The sequence below is a fragment of the Carcharhinus amblyrhynchos genome, chromosome 24, assembly GCF_965287045.1.
Source record: "Carcharhinus amblyrhynchos chromosome 24, sCarAmb.v2.hapA, whole genome shotgun sequence".
In the NCBI taxonomy this organism is placed as follows: Eukaryota; Metazoa; Chordata; class Chondrichthyes; order Carcharhiniformes; family Carcharhinidae; genus Carcharhinus; species Carcharhinus amblyrhynchos.
Window position 1 is genome coordinate 781,347 of NC_137347.1, and position 17,097 is coordinate 798,443.

At 42.1% G+C, this 17,097-nt stretch overlaps 1 protein-coding gene across 1 annotated transcript in view; it reads left to right on the forward strand.

Annotated features, from left to right (window-relative positions):
- Positions 1 to 16,797, forward strand: part of LOC145357978 (KH domain-containing, RNA-binding, signal transduction-associated protein 1-like) — a 29,539-nt gene extending 12,742 nt beyond the window's left edge. Inside the window, exons 5-9 of the mRNA XM_080211625.1 lie at positions 2,565 to 2,686; positions 4,050 to 4,278; positions 5,193 to 5,260; positions 6,070 to 6,128; positions 14,706 to 16,797. Of these exons, the coding sequence (XP_080067751.1) occupies positions 2,565 to 2,686; positions 4,050 to 4,278; positions 5,193 to 5,260; positions 6,070 to 6,128; positions 14,706 to 14,800 (573 nt within the window). The 3' untranslated portion in view covers positions 14,801 to 16,797. The remainder of the gene's footprint in view (positions 1 to 2,564; positions 2,687 to 4,049; positions 4,279 to 5,192; positions 5,261 to 6,069; positions 6,129 to 14,705) is intronic.
- Positions 16,798 to 17,097: the final 300 nt, after the last annotated feature.

The following is a 17,097-nucleotide window of genomic DNA, read 5'->3' on the forward strand; positions in this document are numbered from 1 at the left end:
GATGGATAGGATAGAGGTGGAGAGACTCTTCCCGCTCAAAAAAGACAGTAGGACTAGGGGGCACAGCCTCAAGATAAAGGGGGGGCAGTTCAGAACGGAGTTGAGGAGGAACTTCTTCACTCAAAGGGTGGTGAATCTCTGGAATTCTCTGCCCGTTGAAGTGGTGGAGGCTGCCTCGCTAAATATTTTTAAGAAGCGGGTTGATGGGTTTTTGATAAGAGAGGGGATTAAGGGTTATGGGGAGAGGGCGGGAAAGTGGAACTGAGCCACGACAGATCAGCCATGATCTTATTGAATGGCGGGGCAGGCTCGAAGGGCCAGATGGCCTACTCCTGCTCCTATTTCTTATGTTCTTATGTTCTTATGTAGAACACTGAGTATAGGAGTTGGGATGTCTTGTTGAAGTTGCACAGGACATTGGTAAGACCACACTTGGAATACTGTGTACAGTTTTGGTCACCCTATTATTGAAGAATGTTATTAAACTAGAAAGAGTGTAGAAAAGATTTACTAGGATGCTACCGGGACTTGATGGTTTCAGTAATAAGGAGAGGCTGGGTAGACTGGGACTTTTTCTTGGAGTGTAGGAGGCCAAGGGGTGATCTTATGAAGCTTATAAAATAGTGAGGGACATAGATAAGGTCGAGTAGGGCAGTCTAAAACTAGATGGCATAGGTTTAAGATGAGAGGGGAGAGATACAAGAGTCCAGACGGGCAGTTTTTTTCACACAGAGGATGATGAGTGTCTGAAACGAACTGCCAGAGACAGTAGTAGAGGCGGATATAATTTTGTCTTTTAAAAAGCATTTATTTAGTCACATGAGTAAGATTGGTATACAGGGATAAGAACATGGGCAATTGGGACTAACTTAATGCTGGATGGCATGAACAAGTTGGGCCGAAGGGCCTGTTTCCATGCTGTAAATCTCTATGACTCTAGTCTCCTAGCTGTAGGACTGCAGGCCTACGACCAAAGCAAAGTTCTGTTTTTACTGTACACTTCAACCTGAGAATAAGGACGTTGCAACATCAGCTTTGCTAGTTGTGGACAGTACTGGGTATGAGCCATATCTCCATGTGGTGGGAACCCAGTCAAATCATATTGCAGCATATTGTCTTATTGGACAATCTAGAACAAGAGGTCATTTTTTAGGATAAGGGGTAGCAGATTTGAAACTACTTCTTTTGAGAGTCTGGAATTCACTACACTAGACTGCAGTGGATGCTGGAACATTGAGTAAATTTAAGGGGATAGACCTTTTTAATTAGTAATGGGTTAAACGGTTATGATAAGGCAGGAAAGTGGAGTTGAGGACGAGACACAATCAGCCATGATTATATAGAATGGCAGAGCAGGCTGGAGGAGCTGAATTGCTGATTCCTGCTCTTGGTTCTTATGTCCTGGAATGAAATGTCGGTTGGATAGGATTATAATCCTGGACTGGACTTGCATGCGCAAGGCTTTATGATTATAGTTGTCACGGTTTATGGGCTAATTGGTGGGGCTGAAATTGGCGATAAAGCAGCTGTTGATTTTTAGAATTTAGCATAATGTATCCTCTTCAGAGTTTCTGCACTGATTATTCAAACCAATCCCCTGGTGTGCATGACCTGTTTGGCCTGAGGCTCCCAGTATTTGTAAAGTGTTTTTTATAGGGTGTTCACAAAGTTGTTGACAGTTTTGAAAGCTCTGATTTATAAGGATATAGAAATAGGAGGGATAGCCTCTTCAAGCCTGCTGCACTTTTCAATCAAATGGATGATCATCTAGCCCAAAATTTCTCAATTTCTAAAAGTCAACAATCTCTAGTTTAAAATAATCAGTGACTAAGCATCCACAACTCTCTGGTGCATAGAATTCCACAAATTAAGAACCCTTTCAGTGAAGAACTTTCTGCCCTTCAGTCTCAAATGGCTAACCCTGTATTTGTGATTGACTGGTGTTTATGATGGTTCTTCTCCCTCCCCCCTGGCTAGGGGGAACACTCTCCCAACTCCTCGTGCCGATCCCTTGACGATTTTATCTTTCAATTAGCTAACCTCATTTTTCTACAGAATATGGAATATCGGTCTAGTCTATTCGATCTCTGTGTAATCCTCAGAATTAATCTAGTAAGCCTTCATTGTACTTGCTCCCAGACAATTATATCCTTCCTTAAGTGGGGTGACCAACATTGTACACCATACTCCAACAATGGTGTTTTCACTTTTGTGTTCCAGTCTCTTTAATAATGTTTAATCTGCCTTTTGATTTCCTAATTGCTTGTTGTACCTGCATATTAACTTTCTGACACGAGAAGACAAATATTAACTGAATTAGCAAGAACGTTAAAATTATTAACTATAAACCTGTAGGCTCGCCTATAGGAGAGGTTAAAGTGGCCAATAGATCCAGCCGCAGAAATGTAAGCAGCAGAGAAAAGAACATACAGCTGAGAAAATACTGAGAGCTCTGATAGAACAGGCACGGGATTAAAAATTGAATCATGCAAGTTGTGTTGAAAGGTTGCTGGAGCATGGATAATTATAAATACAGAAAAACAATTATGTAATCACTTTAACAGGACTACAATGATGAAATAAGACAGGAGCAGTTAACTGAGCTGGCGTATTTGAATGGTGGACAAGAAACATCTCGTGGGAGAGGTGTACGTGGCCGTGGAGCTCCACCTGTACCACTTGCAAGGTAAAGCTTCCGGAATGGTTGAGTTGAAAAAGGAGCATCTGAAATATAGATCCACATCCCTGCAGAGCTTACTGATCAGGTGTACGAGTCAAAGCTGGTTTTCCCCACCCCTCAGGTCCGCCACTGATTCCTTAGTGTAGTCATACTGAGCTGTACCATATCATTTCAGAAGCAGGCCTTACACAAAGGGGATAAAACTTGGGGTCATCGTGGTTTGTTTTGCTTGTCCCACCCTAAACACGTTAGTCGCTTCATTCTCAAATTCTGAAAAATGCTTCACTTTGCCCTGTCAGAAGCTTCCTGAAAGACTCTTCAACATACACTTTTATTCTCCCTGCCTGTTTATCAACACGAGATTTAACAGAAAATAAACTTACATAGAACGTCCCTCCCTGCGGCACATTGGATTGTATTGTCTGTGGAGATGTTTGCTGATGACAAGTGGAAGTACTGTCTCAGAGTTAGATCTGTGTGGATCAAATCCCCATCTTTTCAACCACAATTTAAGGATATTGAATTGCATGTAGGTGTATTCAGCCTTGCCCAGAGTCATTCAAAGTGTTTAATTGGAATCTCTCCTTTTAATGGTGCAATGCTCTATTGCATCACTGAATCTTATTTTGCATTAAGACACTTAAAGATCTTCAGGAATACTTCCCACTATTATGGTGATATAAATTTCTTGAATGCTTCCAGGCTTTGTATTTTGTCTGACACTCCTTGCCCTCATGCATGTGAGCCAGTTTGCTTGTCTAGCCTTCCATCTAGATCTGCATTTTACCACACACTAGAGATTTCACTTTCACATGAGCACTTCTGAGCAGTTAGAATCCTGACTTGACTCTGTAAATAAGCCTAATATAAGCTTCATTAATTCACTGTCACTAATTGTACCACAATATTAAGTGTGCAGGAAGATGAATTGAGCAGATAGCATTCACTTTAGAGAGGCTGCATTGACAGCACTCCATATTAACCCCTGCCTGATAAAAAGGATAGTAAGAAGTCTCAAACACCAGGTTAAAGACCAACAGGTTTATTTGGTTTGCTCTGTTTGCGATCAGAACTCTCCATTCACCTGACGAAGGAACAGTGTTCCAAAAGCTAGTGGCATTTACTACCAAATAAAACGATTGATCTTTAACCTGGTGTTGAGACTTCTTACTGTGTTTACCCCAGTCTAACGCTGACATCTCCACATGATGATAAAAAGGATGTCAGTCACTTGCAAACAATAGCATTCTCATGATTTTTTTTCTAAGTCCTGAACGGCTGGATTTTGCTGATGAAAATTTCGAAGCGTCTGCTGTGTTTACTTTGCACAACTGCCAAGCCATTGTCGGTGTCATATCTTCCTTTCTAGGGGCCGTGGTGCAGCACCACCACCACCTTCCCCTCAGTATGGACCACGTGGTGCAATGACACGTGGAGCAGCTGTCAGAGGAGCACCTGGAGGACGCAGGGAAGTGGCTAGTGGGCGTGGTGCCACACCAGCACAAAGGGGTGCTCCAGCACCTCGTGCTCGGGGTGCACCTGCAGCATACAGACAGGCGCTGCACCCTCCGCCTGCTCAGGAGAGCTATGATGACTATGTAAGTGCATTTGAACTGTATTGTGTGTGGCAAGGATGCATCTGTTGTATAGTGTGGAGACATTTGGGGCCTATGTGTAGCCCTTCAGATATTCCAATGGGTAAATTTGAGATAAAAACCGAAAGTATTGCGAAAAACCTGCTGGCTCTGGCAGTCTCTGAGGAGAGAAACAGAGTTAATGTTTTGGGTTCAATATGACTTCTTCAGAACCCAATAAATTGGAGATGGGGGCTGTGATCTTGACTTGCTTTTGAAGTATCATGTATTACCATGCCAGCATGGGATGAATTGCCATTCTATATTGCATTGGATTGAGTGTTTAAATAATGCTTATAAAGGAAGCTGTCATTCTTCTGAGAAGACACGGAACACTCATGTTTTTGGGCAAGTTGATAATGCTATATTTTGAAGTAAAACCAGCAGTCTAGTTCGTTTGGTGTTGCTCATCTGACAACTGATCTGGCAAACAATATTTAAAAGTATTTATACAGGTGGAAAATCTGGTTTGTCTATTAAAAATAATATTTGGTGTGGGAAAGCATTGCCATGGCCTGTGCAGAATTTCTTGGTTTGCATACAAGCAGTTGCTTTAGTTGTTGCTGGTCCTGAGTAGAATATATTTGAGATTAATCTTTGTAGCTAATTCGTCTTTGGGTGCTCTGTAGTTTTAAATAGTTACGCTGAGCCTAAACTCCCTTGTGTAATATTGAATAGCTCTACACAGTAGCATTGCAGATATTTAATTACGATAGAATTCACTCTGACTTGGAGTTTAACGCAAGCTGTTTTTCATTCTGTAAGGGGAGTGAAGACTGCTTGTGAAAATAAATAAATTACTTGTGTTAAATCAGTAATGATGAATGTTGTGACTATGTCGGTGGAAGAAACTGAGAATTTCTATTTAAACATTACAGGGCTATGATGATGGATATGCAGAGCAAAATTATGACGGTTATGAAAACTATTATGATCAGTCCCAGGGGTAAGTAGAGTTGGTGATTTTGCAGAGGTAATGATCTTCAGTAGAAGTGTTTTTAATAAATTCATGATTCATTCCATGACTGCGCTCACTCATTTAATAGGAATTACAGTTGTTGGTATTTCAGTTTTGTAGGTTGCACATTGTAGAAATTGGGTCGTCTTTCATTGTAATTGATAGCTTGCCAACAGGGACATGTTAGTTTAATGTAAACTAATTACCACACACAATTGTGGATTCATGTGATTTCCCATAACAATGTTTGTGTTGCAGTGATGCAGGCTATATAAGACTGACTGCAGTAGGCAAACAGGTCATCAGTGAAATTCCTACCCCAAGCCTGTCTATCCAAATATTTGCATGTAGTTCTCCAGAAAGCTATTGCTACATGGTTCTGAGTCAGGACCTTGGTTCTGGGTTGAAGGCATTGGTGCAGCTGGCTGAAAATCATAGACACTGATACTCCCCCCTCGTTGCCTTAGACATGGGTATCTCCTCCTCCTCCTCCTCTCTCTCCCCCCCCCCCCATTGTCTTACACATGAGTACTCCCCCCAACCCCGAACAGAGGTGAAAAACACAAGTGGGATTTTGATTCTGGTTGGGATTGGTTCTGCATTTTTATGGTCTGCACTATATCCTCCAGTCTTTGAAGAGGTAGAAGCTGTTTAAACATAGCCATGGATTTTGTCATGGCATATTATCCATTTAATGTGGAACCAAGAAACTAAATGAGATGCTTAAAAAATATGTGCACTCAGCAAAGGTTTAAACAGCGCGCTTTGTGACAGTTTTAAAAAATTTTTTTCTGCAGTGACGCTGAATATTTTGACTATGGGCATGGAGAAGTGCAGGAAACTTATGAAGATTATGGTGAGTGAATGGGAGTTATCCCATTGGAACTGGTCCAATGCTGCTTTGATTGTATGCATTTAAAAGTGAGAGTCATAATTGATTTTTCTACCATATTGTTGTAAACCAGTTGTATGATTGCTAGGCAACTGAAGTGAATTACTACTTTGAAAAAGTTTTCATGTGATCCACTGAGGTTTTTATTACAAGTTGTATTAAGAGTAGCTCCTGTCTGATCAGCGGTGGCTGACCTGTGATTCGAGGGTTACAGCTGCTCAGCGTTCTGTTTCTGCCATGGGTCTCGTGACTAAACAGGCCAGTTCTCAATCCGTGGGTCTTTGGACACAGGACAGGATTTCCCATGGGAAATTGGGATCTGGAGTGCAAAATTTGCTTCCTTTTCTTCCGTGTTCTGCCTCTTAAGACATTGTGATTCAAAGCATAATGCATCAGAATGGACATATTGCTGTCATTTTGAACGATTGCTAGCAACCTCCTCCCAATCATTAATACCAATGCCACTGTGCTTCAAGGGGAGTTTCGGAGAATCTTTGAAATGTTTTCTTTGTCCCCCCCCCCCAGAAAGAAGACCTTCTGGGAGTTGAGAATGGGACCTTATGGAGAGAGAGTTTTTGGTTGGAGTTCTGCCTGAATGTTTGTGGGATTGGCTTCAAGAAGAATGCAAGCTTGTTTGACCATCCTCCCATTGAACCTGGAGGATGGGGTGGAGGAATTGTTAGTGGAATCTCACTTTCACACTTGGGTTTTACTGATACAGTCTAGCTCTCATTGCAGTACAGGAATGTGACATTGCACGTTATAACCTCAGTTGACTTGTATTGTAGTCTTTGTCAAATACTCACTGCTGTGGTTTGTAGAAGGTCGAGCTGGAACCGCTGGCCGGTGTGGGATCTCCTTGTCAATGATACCAAGGTCTGGGACATGCTCAACATTTACCAGGTTCTCTCCTTCAACATGCTTTTTGCATCCGTATTCACTAAGGAAACTGGCCTGGAGTCTACGGAAATAAGGCAAACAAGTACGGAGATCATGGAACCTGTACAGGTTAAAGGGGAGGAGGCGCTTGCTGTCTTGAGGCAAATCAGAGTAGATAAATCGCAGGACCAGACAACGTATTCCTTCGGACCTTGAAGGAGACCGGTGTTGAAATTGCAGGGCCCCGGCAGGTGTGTTTAAAATGTCGATATCCACGGGTGAGGTGCCGGATGATTGGAGGATAACTCGTGTTGTTCCGTTGTTTAAAAACTCAAAGTAATCCGGGAAATTATAGGCCAGTAAGCTTGACATCAGTAGTAGGTAAATTATTGGAAGGAGTACTAAGATAGGATCTACAAATACTTGGATAGACAGGGACTTATTAGGGAGAGTCGACATGGGTTTGTGCGTGGTAGGTTGTTTAACCTATCTATTAGTGTTTTTCAAGGAGGTTACCAGGGAAGTGGATGAAGGGAAGGCAGTGGATGTTGTCTATGTGGACTTCAGTAAGGCCTTTGACAAGGTCTCGCGTGGGAGGTTAGGAAGGTTCAGTCGCTTGGTATACATGGAGAGGTAGTAAATTGGATTAAACATTAGCTTGATGGAAGAAGCAGCAAGTGGTTGTGGAGGATTGCTTCTGAGTGGAGGCCTGTGACTATGGTGTGCCGCAAGGTTCAGTGCTGGGTCCATTGTTGTTTGTCATCTATATCAATGATCTGGATGATGTGGTAAATTGGGTCAGCAAATTTGCTGATGATACAAAGAGTGGAGGTGTAGTGGACAGTGAGGAAGATTTTCAAAACTTGCAGAGGGATTTGGACCAGCTAGAAAAATGGGCTGAAAAATGGCAGATGGAGTTTAATGCAAACAAGCCTGAGGTATTGCACTTTGGAAGGACAAACCAAAGTAGAACCTACAAGGTAAATGGTAGGACACTGAAGAGTGCAGTAGAACAGAGGGATCTGGGAATACGGATACGTAATTCCCTAAAAGTGGCGTCACAGGTAGATAGGGTCATAAAGAGTGCTTTTGGTACATTGGCCTTTATAAATCAAAGTATTGAGTATAAGAGTTGGAATGTTATGGTGAGGTTGTATAAGACATTGGTGAGGCTGAATTAAGAGTATTGTGTGCAGTTTTGGTCACCTAATTACAGAAAAGATATTAATAAAGGTTGAAAGAGTGCAGAGAAGGTTTACAAGGATATTACCGGGACTTGAGAAACTGAGTTACGGAGAAAGGTTGAACTGGTTAGGACTTTATTCCCTGGAGCGTAGAAGAATGAGGGGATGTTTGATAAGTTATGATGGGTATAGATAGTGAATTCAAGCAAGTTTTTTCCACTGAGGCTGGAGGAGGAAAAAACTAGAGGATGTGAATTCAGGGTGAAGGGGCAAAAGTTTAAAGGGAATATTGTGGGGGGGGGGTGTTTCTTCACAGTGTGGTCAGAGTATGGAATGAAATGGTAAATGCAGGCTCACTTTTTAACAGTAAAGAAAAACTTGGACAGATACATGGATGAAAGGGGTGCGGAGGGATATGGTCCATGTGCAGGTCAGTGGGACTAGGCAGAAAAATGATTAGGCACACCCAAGAAGGGCCAAAAGGCCTGTTTCTGTGCTGTAGTGTTCTATGTATGGGAATTGGAATATTTGGCTGATCAGATATGGGTTGATATGAGTTTTGTTTTAGTAATAACCAAGGACAGTTTTGGCATAGGGGGCGTGGTTAGTAAGTCTGCAGATGACACCAAGATTGGTGGCATGGGGGACAGTGAAGAGGGCTATCTCCAAGTGCAGTGGGATCTCGATCAATTGGGCCAGTGGGCTGACGAATGGCACATGGGTCTTTATTTAGACAAATGTGAGGTGATGCATTTTGGTAGATTGAACCAGGGCAGGACTTACTCGGTTAATGTTAGGGCGTTGGGGAGAGTTACAAAGAGACCTAGGGGTACATGTTCATACTCCTTGAAAGTGGAATCATAGATGGACTGAGTGGTGAAGAAGGCATTCGGCATGCTTGGTTTCATCGGTCAGAACACTGAATACAGGAGTTGGGATGTCTTGTTGAAGTTGTACAAGACATTGGTTAGGCCACACTTGGAATACTGTGTGCAATTCTGGTCACCCTGTTATAGAAAGGATATTATTAAACTAGAAAGAGCGCAGAAAAGATTTACTCGAATGCTACTGGAATTTGATGGATTGCGTTATAAGGAGAGGCTGAATAGACTAGGAGGCTGAGGGGTGACCTCAGAGGTGTATAAAGTAATGAGGGTCATAGACAAGGTGGATAGTCAGCATCTTTTCCCAAAGGTCTAAAACTAGAGGGCACAGGTGAGGGGAGAAATACAAAAGTGTCCAGAGGGGCAATTTTTTTCAGACAGAAGGTGGCGAGTGTCTGGAACAAGGTGCCAGAGGTGGTAGTAGAGGCGGGTACAATTTTATTTTTTAAAAAGCATTTAGATAGTTATATGGGTACGATGAGTATGGACGGATATGGGCCAAATGCAGGCAATTGGGATTAGCTTAGGGGCTTAAAAAAAGTAAGGGCAGCATGAACAAGTTGGGCCTGTTTCCTGTAACCCTGTATGACTCTATGTGAAACGAATGCAGTGAGTTGAATTTTTTTACCAGATGATCAAATCGCCGTGACTTCCAAAGAGGGACTGCATTTGGTCTTTAAACATAACTTGTATAATGCGTAAGACCACTGGAAGTCTTTAATACTTCACAGCCAATAATCTACTTTTTGGAATGTAGTTTCTGTTGTAATATGGTGACCAAAGTGTACCCACAAAATTCCCACAGACGGCAATGTTATTGCCGGATAATTTTTTAATGATGTTGATTGAGGGATAAATGTTGGCCGTGATACTGGGGGTGTCATCCCTGCTCATCTGATCAGGCAGGTGGGATCTCTGTTTCATGTCTCATTTTAAAAACCAGTACCCCCTAACAGTGAACTGTTCCGTCAGTACTGCACTGGAGTATCAGCCTTGATATTTTGTCCCCCTGTCTTTCGAAGCCCTGGAGTGGAACCTGAACCTGAAATATGATTGAGGGGAGAGAGTGTGACAGCTGAGCCAGACACTGACGAGCCTTGATGTTCAAACTGTTGAATTATTCTGTTTCTCTTGGTGCTCTGTTGCTGCAACTGACTCGTTATTGCAGATCTCCCCTTTCCCCAATGAAATGTGAGCAAGTTTCCCAGCTCCATCAAATCACCTTAAACCATGGGAGTGGAGTGATGGTAGTATATCCTTCAGAGTTCTTGCATAGGAACAAGAGTAGGCCATGTAGCTGGTTCTGCAATTAAATTAGAACATGGCTGATCTGTATCCCCACTCCTTTTACCCAGGAAGAGTTATCAATCTTTACCCTAAAGTTTGTGATCCAAATGTGTGGGGGGCTTGATATAGTGCAGTAAAGTCTCACATTCACACCTTGTAAGCAGTGAAATTGTGAACAGTTACTTTACAGTGGGGTGCAATTAGACCAGGTCGTAGAACATAGAACATTACAGCGCAGTACAGGCCCTTCGGCCCTCGATGTTATGCCGACCAGTGGAACCAATCTAATGATCCTCTAACCTAAACTGTTCCAATGTTTTCCATATGCCTATCCACTGACCATTTGAACACCCTTAAAGTTGGCGAGTCCACAACTGCTGCAGGCAGGGCATTCCACACCCTTACTACCCTCTGAGTAAAGAACCTTTCTCTGACATCCATCCTATAATTATCACCCCTCAATTTAAAGCTTGTTCCAACCATCTTAAAATTTGACATGTAGAAAGAACCAAAGAAAGTCAGAACAATGCTGTTAACAAAATTTACTGGAGAAATTGTTTAATAAAACAAGAACAACGATGAATAAGAAAATACTGTGGCCGTTGAGATCTGAGACAGAGAATGCTGAGGAAAAAATGTCTGGCAGCATCTGTAGAAAGAGAGATAATGTTGCAAGTCTGTTTGACTCTTCAACAATATTTAGTTTGTCATACTTGAGAGTGAAAATGGACTGTGATCAGGCATTAAATTGTAGCAGGGAACACACAAATGCAGACAGTGCTTGCACAGTACGTGTGGGAAATAGGTCATGGATGTATTAAGCTTCATTTAGACAGTTTTTTCTGTATTTTCTGAAGTTGGCATGTATTTTTTAATGTTTAAAAGTTCAGATAAGTGAATATTTGGGCCCACGATGGGTGTATGAAATTCTTGCGTGGATCAGCAAATTTACAGAAGAGAAAATCTCAAATGGTGGGGCTTTACTCTACCTACCTGGATCATCACATTTCTGTGTGGGTATTTGTTTGTTTTTGATACACAACGTCCATGCTGCTACCCTATTCCCGTGTTGTGTTTCTACATTTGGGCAAAAGCCTCTGCGCTCTCGAGATTTTGCATATTACAAGACCACTGATTGGATGGGTTCACTGTCATGATTGGGATCTAGTATTCACCTAGTATTGTTTAGATTGCAACTGTATATAGAAGTAATTGTGATTGAATGTTGTAGGATGCAGGTCCTAATTGTGATCATGTTCACCTGGTTTGGAAATCTAAAACATAAATGGGAATGTTGATTTGTTTCTGCAAAACAGGGGAATGAATGATGCAGTTGAAATGCAGCTACTTTTCTGAATTGCTCACTACTGAGCGCATAAACTGAGAAGAAATTATTTTATTTTTTAGTTTGTTAGTCACAAGTAAGGCTTACATTACCGCTGCAATGAATTTACTGTAAAATTCCCCTAGTTCCACACTTCAGCACTTGTTTGGGTCAGTGCACCTAACCAGCATGTCTTTTGGACTGGGAGAAAACCAGAGCTCCTGGAGGAAACCTGCATAGGCTCCACACATAGAGTAATCCAAGCTGGGAATCGAACCAGGATCCCTGGTGCTGTGAGGCAGCAGTGCTAACCACTGTGCCACCCCTGTGCAGTGTGGAGAACCTCACTCAGATGTTCTCATTTTCTGGGAAAGGTTGTAGTAAAAGAATAAATTGCCAAGTTTAGCTATAATCAAATTGACTTCAGCAAAGTGTAATGTGGGGGTAATTGTTAGCTAATGAACTGAAATTGTCAGTGATGCCCTGTAACAGGATTTTACTCCAATCAAATCTTAAAGCTGATTTTATTGTGGTGGCTCGCACAGTTCAAAAATCTATAATGTTAGATGTGATTCTCTGATAGGACAGCACTTGCTGAACAATCCTGAGTGCTGGGAATTACACAAACAATTTGTCAGTTGGGCTCACAATGTGGCTTGCTCGTAGCTATGTATATTCAAATGCCCTGTTCTGGAATATATCCGGATATTGTACCACCTTGAATGAACAGAAGCTTGGACTCCCTGGTATCTTTGCCATGGCAACATCTCAGTCAATTAGAGCCAACTTGCCAGTCACTTGGTATCTCTTTTCTTGTACAGTTGTTGTTCCTCTGAAATTTGGCATTTTTGTCAGTCCTGGAATTGTTTTCCATTTGCCTTGACTTCTGAGTAATTGAATTGAACAGTGACACTGACCTGTGAAGTCCTGAGGCAGTCTTGGATTAAGAACATAAGAAATAGGAGCAGGAGTAGGCCATCTAGCCCTTTGAGCCTGCCCCGCCATTCAGTAAGATCATGGCTGATCTGTCATGTCTCAGTTCCACATTCCCGCCCTCTCCCCATAACCCTTAATCCCCTCGCTTATCAAAAACCCATCAACCCGCGTCTTAAAAATATTTAGCGAGGCAGCCTCCACCACCTCAACGGGCAGAAAATTCCAGAGATTCACCACCCTTTGAGTGAAGAAGTTCCTCCTCAACTCCGTTCTAAACCGCTCCCCCCTTTATCTTGAGACTGTGCCCCCTAGTCCTACTGTCCTTTCTGAGCGGGAAGAGTCTCTCCACCTCTATCCTATCCATCCCTTTCATCATCTTATATGTCTCAATGAGATCTCCCCTCATTCTTCTAAACTCTAACGAGTACAAGCCTAGTTTATTCAGCCTCTCCTCATAGCTCAACCCCCTCAACTCCGGCATCAGCCTAGTAAACCTCCTCTGCACTCCCTCCGAGGCCAAAATATCCTTGCGTAAGTACGGCGACCAAAACTGCACACAGTACTCCAGCTGCGGCCTCACCAATGCCCTATACAGCCACAGCAAGACCTCCCTACTTTTATATTCAGTCCCCCTCGCTATGAAGGCCAGCATCCCATTAGCCTTCCTGACCACCTGCTGCACCTGCAGGCTGGGTTTTTGCGACTCATGCACAAGGACCCCGAGGTCCCTCTGCACCGTCGCCTGCTGCAGTTTTTCGCCACGCAAGTAATAGTCCTTCCTACCATTATTCCTACCAAAGTGGACCACCTCGCACTTGCCAACATTAAATTCCATTTGCCATTTCCTGGCCCATTCGCCCAGCCTATCTGGATCCTTCTGCAGACTCTCCACACCCTCCGCGCAATTTGCCGTTCGAGCGATCTTGGTGTCATCAGCAAATTTTGACACCATACACTCGGTTCCCTCCTCCAGATCATCTATATAAATAGTAAATAGCTGAGGCCCTAGCACCGACCCCTGGGGCACTCCACTAGTCACCAACTGCCAATCCGAATAGCACCCATTAACCCCCACTCTCTGCCTCCTATTTGCCAACCAATCCTCTGTCCACGCTAACACCCTACCCCCAACTCCATGCCCCCTTACCTTCTGCAAAAACCTCTTGTGAGGTACCTTGTCAAACGCCTTCTGAAAATCAAGAAAGACCACATCCACCGGCTCTCCTCTATCCACTGCCCTAGACACATCCTCATGGAACTCCAATAAATTTGTCAGACACGACTTCCCCTTAACAAAACCGTGCTGCGTCTGCTCTATCAAGCAATTCCCCTCAAGATGCCTCGCTATTTCCTCCTTGATGACGGATTCTAACATTTTACCTACAACAGGCGTTAAACTAACCGGCTTATAGTTCCCTGCCTTTTGCCTGGCACCCTTCTTAAACAACGGCGTAACATTAGCCGCTTTCCAATCTTCCGGCACTTCCCCGGAATCCAGCGACATTTGGAAAATAAGGGAGGATTCTCCTCCCTTCTTCCCCATGCGGACAGAATTATGTGCAACTGTGCTGCACCTTTTCATTGATTTGCTATATGTGTGGCTATCAGGAATGACATTCAGCTGGCCCGTTTCAATTTCTTTCTGCAACAAGAGGGATGGGAAAACATCGAGTTTGATTTTTTTCCATTAATTGTTTCTTTTTCCTTCCCCAGTGAGTGTGCATGTCCAGTTTATATCCCAGCAGAATTGCTGTGGCATTTTTCTTGCCCACTTTGTTGTACTTGCTTTAGACTAAAAGATAATCACAATCCAGTGCTGATCAATTTGATTGCAGGGTTAGAGTTGAAGATGATATGGCCCAGGCTCCAGAATGTTATACTCGACTTTTAGTATTCAACAAAAGTGTGTTTTATTGTCTTTCAGCATTTATTACGAGTGTGCTTCAAGTCAGGCAGTGGTGGAGGTATATGCAATACAGCTGTACCATTGTAGCTTGCTCTTCAAGTACTGTTCTGTGTTTAATGCAAAACTTTTTTTCTGTTACAGGACAGGAGGATTGGAACGCGGGGAGGGCAAGCCTGAAGGCACCAGCAAGGCCACTCAAGGGAATGTACAGAGACCATCCCTATGGGAGATACTAATTCTGGCCTCTGACCATGTGCGCTTCCTTATAAATTGCTTCAATCTTCTGTGGTCACCATCTTGTTATCAACTGTGAGACAAGTAATAGTCCATTTGTTTTCTACTTTGGACATTTATTGGGCAGACTGGTTTATGTACATGTTTAGATAACTAAACCCATGGTAGTGCAACTTTGGCATGATATGTTTCAATAAATTAGAGGGCAGCAAGTTCTAGCTAAACCCATATGATTAGATTGCTTTGTTTTGTTTTTATATTGTTGGCGCATCTGTCAATTTACATGTACCTGTAAAGATGGCTTTTATTTGCCATTTGAATTTAATTCTGCTATGTAGGTATTTTTAGACTTGTTTACCATGACTTATTTCTGTTAATTACGTACAATGTTTAAATGATCTTCAAAGTTGCAGAATCCCATTGGATTACATGAGCTGCATTTTAAATCAGTCAAATTGAATTTTCACATTCCATTCACCCTCTGCTTCCTTACCAATTTGATTTTTATTTGAGATGTCTTGCTAATCATTTTGCTACTATCCACATGTCTTTAGTTTTGGGGCACAGTATGAATTTAGTGTTTTTAACTCAATTGGGCAATGCTTCATTGTCACTTCCAAAGAAGGGAAGTAAATATTTAGAATTTTACAAAAGGATATTGTGTACTTTGATTTCATTTTTTTTGAAAGGCCCCTTTGTGGTTGGCATCTTTTTATTTAAGAAGAGTCCCTACAAGCAAAGATGTTAGTACTGATGGTGAAAGCTAATTTGTCACCATAGCAAATGACTTAAAATCTTGCTCAGAATTTGCAAAGAAGGCAAGCCATAATCCTTGTTCAGTGATGCATGTTTGTTCAGTACAAAGACCAGCTGATGGTGTTTTCCCAACGGGCTGGTGAATAATGGAAAATGTGCTCTCTGGTTTTGGGCTTCAGAAGGATGTGGAGTATTCTCGACAGGCAAGTTCACTTGCAAAGATCACCGAGTACTCATTTCCTGCTCAACTGGCTGCCACATGTTTCCTTACACTTGCTTTCATCAAATTCAGCTTGTTGATTCAGAAACTTCAGTCATGTTTTCAGTTATATCATGGGGCCTTTTTCTTACAGAAGCTGCAGCATCAGTGACTGTGTTTAGGCTGATGTGTAGGGATGGATTTATTTTCTCTCCTGTTGGTTTCACTTAGGCCCCAGAGCAGTATACCTTTCTCACAGAATGTACTGAACCCATTCAATTTGAACAGTGAAATATGAATAAGGCTCTCCTCACCATTGCATTTACTCAGTGGGTGGATGGTTTGTGATAACAGCCACAGAAGTCAACGCATTTACCTCAGGATTCTTGTGATGCGACAGTGCTGAGACTATAGCAGCTTTGGCTCATTCCCTCCCCTTCTATAACTGCGGACGGTGTTTGATAGCTTCGCAAAGATTAATTAATGTGGAAGGATGTCTTCAGTAGTGTTTCAGCTGCCATTTGTATTAAGAGCTTTGAGGTTCACATATGTAGATAGATGGGATCCTGATGTTCAAATGTTGTTGATAAACTCTTGCTTTTAGGATTTGGACTTTGAACAGAATAATGTAGCCTGCCAGGGTCAGAAATAATTGTTAAAGTCAAGTTCATTTCTTTATTTCATTCTCCCCTCATATCGTCACGATTTTCTGTTAGCCTTTTTGTTTCTGGCAATTCTGGAGAGGGTCTGTCTGCTGATGTAAAAAGGGACACTGCAGCTAAAATGAGCTCATGTATGTAATTGGAAATTTATAACCACAATTGTCTGTTGTCCTTGAAATCTGTGCCTGGACATAAATATGCATTGCACTCCTTGTGTGAGCTGGCCTAAATAGGTAGCTAAACATTTGTCAAACACGTTTGCAGCAGTTTGTCAATAAAGTTCAATTCTTTTGTATAGAACTAAACGGAATTCCCTTTTTTCCTTAGAAATTTAAAACTTTTTCTGCGGTACAATAAACATTCTCACTATATAAACTTTAAAGACCTCTGTTCTAATGATTTCATTTTGCCAAAAAAAACTAGTTTGGTTAAAGTCCTTGGGATGAGTTGAAAGTTAAAAGCAAATCTGTTAAACCTGTTGCATGGATTTTCGTAAATCTTGGTTAATATGTACAGAAATGGTGAGATAAACAAACACAGATGGTTCATCTTGCTAAAATAAAAATAACGGACTTGTTTATACCAGCACGTTATCTGTGAACAAAACGTAAAGAAGATAGAGGTAAGAGCACTGCTTCACCATAAAACTGTTAAAAGGCAAAACATTCCTTGTAGATTCTAT